Source organism: Ostrea edulis, chromosome 4 (genome assembly GCF_947568905.1).
Source record: "Ostrea edulis chromosome 4, xbOstEdul1.1, whole genome shotgun sequence".
Classification (NCBI taxonomy): domain Eukaryota; kingdom Metazoa; phylum Mollusca; class Bivalvia; order Ostreida; family Ostreidae; genus Ostrea; species Ostrea edulis.
In genome coordinates, this window is record NC_079167.1 from 52,865,505 (window position 1) to 52,871,764 (window position 6,260).

The 6,260-nt window shown below is 35.4% G+C and overlaps 1 protein-coding gene across 2 annotated transcripts; it reads right to left on the reverse strand.

Moving 5' to 3' along the window:
• Nucleotides 1-3,574: 3,574 nt before the first annotated feature.
• On the reverse strand, nt 3,575-5,228 carry LOC125669774 (uncharacterized). 2 transcript variants are annotated; one of them, XM_048904536.2, is made up of 2 exons: nt 4,919-5,228; nt 3,575-4,259 (listed from the first exon to the last, which is right to left on the reverse strand). In XM_048904536.2, exon 2 carries the CDS (start codon nt 4,250-4,252, stop codon nt 3,761-3,763), a length of 492 nt encoding a protein of 163 aa, XP_048760493.1. In that variant the 5' UTR covers nt 4,253-4,259; nt 4,919-5,228; the 3' UTR covers nt 3,575-3,760. The 2 variants fall into 2 exon arrangements, with proteins under 2 accessions (XP_048760493.1, XP_048760492.1); XM_048904535.2 differs by having other exon boundaries at nt 4,727-5,223.
• Nucleotides 5,229-6,260: the final 1,032 nt, after the last annotated feature.

A 6,260-nucleotide genomic window follows, 5' to 3' on the forward strand; every position in this document is an offset into this window, starting at 1 on the left:
AAATAGGCTATGCTGCATTAGTTATTTTATATCGCCATTACAGATGCATTAGCCTATAATAATGTTAGGTTGGAAACAAACAAAAAATTATTTTTAGTATGTATGTACTAGTACCTTTAAATCTAGCAAGTACTTTGAACATTTCTTTAAAACCTTACATTTTGATTTTTTTCTTGGCGATTTTTGTATTCATTGAAACGTGAATTATTTGGCTAATATTGTTCCATTTTATGTATACAAAAAGGAACAGTATTCTTCGTGCTGGTGTCGATGAAATGAACATGTACACAATTTTAACAAACAAAAATTCTCCTTTAAGCGCGAAGATTAATACCTATTGAGGGCCCTATAAAATACATTGAGACTCCTTCTTTCGGTCTGCAGACGCATGCACACAGACGGTAAACAGTGCAGCATGTGGTCCAGTGAGAAAAGCGTACAGTGGATAGACCAAAAATTTTGACAGATTATACGAGAAGAGGGGTTAAAATAGAATGAGACACAAGTCATGCGAATAAGGATAAATTTACGTGGGGACCCGTAAGCAAGAGCGAGGAGACACCAGGGACGGATCCAGGATCCAGGAATTGCGGTTATGAGGGTGCCACTGTATGCGGCTGGGGGGTTTGTCATTTATTTCTCCGGGAGTGGAAGAAATTATTGCTTCTTTTATCGTTTAGTACATTTTTCTAAACAAGATGCCACAATTTACCTTAAATTTGAAAAAAAAATTAGGGGGGGGCTGCTGCGCCCCCCCCCCCCTTAAATCCGCCACTGGACACACATAGGGCTTTAAAAGTAAGTGCTATTTTTTTTATCTGAACATGTAACGAGGGTTCATCAATGTGCAAAAGCCTACAGTAACGCGTGACCTCCAATTTTAAGAGTATGTGTATCACACAAAGACATGGTGTTATCAAATTGTTGCCAAAAGGTGAACCTATTACTTTGTTCAATACAGTTTATGAAATTGTATCTGGGTCTATTGCGAACAGATTTGAAAAAAAGATATAGATAAGATAATCAATCATGATCAAAATGGGTTCATGTCCAATAGGTGCTTTTGGAGAAAACACAGGATTGATATATGACATAGTGTAATATTGTGAAGATATCCCTGGTCTTTTACTACTTATTGATTTTGAGAAAGCTTTAGATACATTGTCATGGAATTTCATACAACAAACATTAGACTTTTTTAATGGTGGTCCTTCTATTACTAAATGGGTCAAATTTTTTAACACAAATATAACATTTACAGTAAACCCAGATGGTAACCTGATATTGATGTTATCAGTTTCAATCAAATGAACAAAAAGTAATCGGTACTTTGGTAGATATATCGTTTTTGTTTCACATGTATTCAATGTATAACGATCATATTTCATATATGATATATGGATGGTGTGATTTCTGTAATCATTGTAAAAAAAATAATCTACCATAGGAATTCTTATTACATGTACTACTTCATATAGAAGAACTTGATACATTATCAGAATGTATTTAAAGTATAAGAGGAATATCAAAATCCCGCATTAGACATATCAAAACAATAGTTGAAGATAACGAACAGTAATCAATCTCACAACTCCTATAAGCAATACAAAATAGATAGTTGGACAAACACGGACAACTGGACACACCAGAGGTGGGATCAGGTGTCTAGGAGGAGTAAGCATCCCCTGTCGACATGTCACACCCGCCGTGAGCCCTATATCTTGATCAGGTAAATGGAGTTTTATCCTATTATATCTTGATTTAAATCATTCAGAATTGTTCAGTCTCCTTTCGTTATACATTGAATACCTAACAAAGAGTGGTGAAATTTAAAATCCACCTATGACGTCATTCTTTTGTTCGAACACTCCATTATTTTTCACGAATGGAGTGTTCGGAAAGTAGGTCAACCTTTATACAAGTAGATATAAATGCATGCAACAAAAGAATGAAAAACGTAAGACATGATTAAAATGCACAAAGTTTAGTAGCAAGGGGCCCAGCAAAGGTGGATTTTAAGTGGGTCAATGTACTCGTATCACTCCATTCCTTAAAAGCAATGGGCCTCGTTCCTTTCTTTTAAGGAATGGAGCGATACGAGTACATTAACCCTTACTTAAAATCCACCTATGACGTCATTCTTTTGTTCGAACACTCCATTATTTTTCAGGAATGGAGTGTTCGGAAAGTAGGTCAACCTTTATACAAGTAGATATAAATGCATGCAACAAAAGAATGAAAAACGTAAGACATAATTAAAATGCACAAATTTTAGTTTTTATTAATGTTTACATTGCATTACAGTAGCTGCAAAGGTGGATTTTAAGTGGGTCAATGTACTTGTATCACTCCATTCCTTAAAAGCAACAGACCTCGACCCCTTCGGGACCTCGGTCCATTACTTTTAAGGAATGGAGCGATACTCGTACATTAACCCTTACGTAAAACGGGCAAAAACATGCTAATAAGTATTCACTCATTTTCAGCACATATTTTTCTGAGAATTATTGCTATGACAGTTACACTTATACCTGGAATATGCAGATTGTTCCATCCGTAAGTTTTGATGTGAAATACTGGGGATCATAACTAGATTTTAAAAAATCAATTTTTTGAAAAGAATAGAAATATTGTTTCATACTACCCAGAGTTCTCTGCGTCTCCTTTGGTTTGCGTGCAAACGAACTCTGGCGGAAGTTTGATATTGTTTAACAACAATATGAAAAACAGTTGACCTCAGAATGACATGGGCAATTTCATTTGAATATGATATACGTAAATGGTTCGGATGTTGAGACCACGCAGTCGTTGTTTATGGTTGTGGGCGTCTCTATGATTAGACACTATCTGTGCTTTCGCTCACGTTCAAAGAACGAGGCGTAATCAATTATCGATTTTTGTCTCAACTTGAAATTTACCAATTTCTCAAAAATGGGAATTAATGACAAGACATGCTGAAGTATTTCCTGTAGAACTGGTTCCCTAAGGTGACGTAATGGTCATCACGTATTTCATGTTCAATGATATTGCCTTTCTGAGTTTGTCAAAATTTTATTGAAATTCCGTCTCGTATTCACCTTGGAATCACAAGTTTCCGATAAACGTAGACGGGAATGATTGGATTTTCAGATAATTTTCAGACCACTAGCATGGAAGTTTTTTTTCTCTTGGTTGTAAATGACAATGCTTAGAATCGCGTACAGATCTGAGAGAAACATTGAAGATTCTTCCCCTGTATCCAAAATGAGTGTTTTTGTACTTTCATTCTAAAATTATTGCGATTAAAAATCCCCAGAGTTATCGTAGGCACATCACAAAACACTCTTAGTAAGCTTCGTGTCTCTTTATGAATAAAAACTGTTTTAAAAAATTAGATATAAAGATGAAATAGAGAACGAGAGTTCGAGGAAAACCCTGATAACTAAGTGTCATAGAACCTATATTTCTTTCAGAAAGTAATATATTAAAAACTCCTTTTGATACAAAGTTCTTTCGATATAAGCAACTTTATCCATGCTACCGTGTGCCGAATTTTAACGCAGGTTAAGATCTTCTTTGTATGAATAAGACTTACTTTGGATGTTTTAGTTTTTATTTTTGTAGACGATTGCATGATACTCTATGAAATATGTAGATGCACACAATGATTTTAACACAACAAGATATGAATAATCATTAATAATGAAGCAATATTAGATCATGAGTATTGCAGTATATTATTTTTTAGCTTGATGACATTTTCAAAACTCATACACCTCCATCATATTTTCCGAAGATTTTGTGAAGGTTTGCCCGTTTCCGTCTTGAACTCATCCGCTTCCGATGGAACGCTGAGTTTGACGTCTGTTTTAGGCAACAACGTCTTGATCTCATCCGCTTCCAGTGGAACGCTGAGTTTGACGTCTGTTTTAGGCAACAACGTCTTGATCTCATCCGCTTCCAGTGGAACGCTGAGTTTGACGTCTATTTTAGGCAACAACGTCTTCTTGCTGTCTTCATTGTTTCTTTCTAGGTACTCATCATAATAGTCCACTTCCTGGCCCTCTCTCCGTTGCTTCCGGATTTGGGTTCCTATCAGAACCATTAATGCTGTGCCGTAGAACATGATCACCACGACCACATACAGAAGCTCATTTAGATTGCTGTCCTTGAAGGCTACAGGTTCTCCTTTGATTTCAATTATAAGAGAGTTGTTTAATTTTCTTAGTAATTCTGGATCTGTCGTGTTGAGATGAAAGTGAAAGGTAGTCATGGTGTTTCTGAAAGGTTTTTTACATTTGATTAAATCTAACTAACCTAGTTGCAATTGGTAAGGGCATTTGCTGATGGCAATATATTGAATTTCATTAGCAAACGATCTTCAATCGCTAATAACATGACATGACAGCCAGCTCAAGTACCTCAAATCACGCGACATTGTATGTACAGTCTGTACTTACATTAATTAAACCGTACTAAACGGTGGCAAACTTCAATCAATGTGACCATTGAGCAAGAGGAGTACTGTATTTCATTAGTCTTTAAAAATTAACTTCTTCACATATATATTTTTTTTCATGCTTACTTTAGACGAATGATTCGGGTTCCATTTTTCAAAGAATTTAAGAAGAATATTCATATCAATCTGATTCTGGCAATGGAGATTTAGAAAATAATTGTTGTTAATTGAATGTACAAAAGTCACGCACTGCATAATCTTTAGATTCCATAAAGTTCATGAGATTACCTTCTGTCAGGGAAAAAACGTAATGGCGTTGATTTGTTGCCAGATCTTGAAATCCGTCACGCCAATCATGAATTCAATAGCATTAAATACAGGACAGCAAAACTGCCCTAATGTCAGCTCATATAATCTCTTTCTCTACACTTTACTCCGCAGTGTTTTCCCAATTCAATAAACAGTATTTATATTGCTCACTTTGATTGCAGATCCTAGCAAAGATCCATGATTCATGACACACTGTCACACTATAGTGAATGCTGTACCTGTTCCTCGTCTCTGTCTATCATTCCTCAGGTAATCAGACACCTGTATTAACGTCCTCTTTCATAAAGACGAATCCTCAGCCGCCACGGTATGTGACAGCCAAATCTCAGCCACAAGTTCAACAACAGGAAACTTCTATTGATTGAAAATCGGAATCTGCAGTTGCTTCACACGGCAGCTAGGCACTGTAATGTAATATTTATTGACCATTCCCTTAAAAAGAAGAAATGAGAAATACCGTTGACCCATAGTTTGAGAAGAAATATACCCAGAATGAGAATTTTAACATTTTTTTGTTTGTTTATGACTTCTTAGAGCTCTGCTATAAAATAAAGTCTATGAAATTTTGACCCTGTTAATTTGCTTTCACATTCACGACATACTGTTATCAACACAGCCATAATCACAAAAACCACTGAACCTTTTCCTCCTCCCTGTCTAGCATATAATCAACACCTGTCTTAACGTCCTCTTTCATTAAGAAGACTCCTCACCGCGGTATGTGACAGATAGGTCTCGGAGACAGGTTCAACAACATGAAATTTATTGATTGGAAATTAGGATCTGAAGCTGCTTCATACGGCAACTCGGCACTGATTTTTAAGAGAATAAGTGTCAATTGTGTATAAAAACATGTACACCACGCAATGGACAGAGTTACTGTCTATAAATTGTTAATGTATTCTTATTCTTATTTACCAGTGCTGTACTATGATGCTCTGACTAAATTCAATGATTTTCGAGGAGTCAGTTCTTCGTTGTAACCCTGTGCGGGGCCTATCTATCTATCTATCTATCTAGTAGAATACTTTTTGGTGTCTTTGGATTTTAATGGAAGAAAGAAAACAAGAACGGAAATTGAATTTCCATGCAAATTAGTGATTTTACAGCACTTTTTATCTTACTTTGACAAATTATCTATCCCAGTTGTAGTCTTAAAATTCAATCCTTAGAAATCTTTCTATCGACGTCAGTAATCCGAAATATCGTCACTAGGAGCATTGAAACTCTTTCTATCGACGTCATTAATCCGAAATCTCGTCACTAGAAGCATTAATCCAAAATATCGTCACTGGTATGGCGTGCAAAACTTTGTTATATACAAATTTATATCCGAACATCTTGATTTATTTTTGATAAACTTTATATTAATAAGCGAAAATCTTGATTTATATTCGATAATTTTGTTATTTATACGAAAATCTTGATTATATTCTAATTCATGATGCATATTTAATGAAGTTTGATGTATAATAGATAAATCTTGAATTTG

Excerpts from the sequence above, each read along its gene's own strand:
- LOC125669774 (XM_048904536.2), bottom strand. The coding sequence starts at position 4,252 with ATGACTACCTTTCACTTTCATCTCAACACGACAGATCCAGAATTACTA.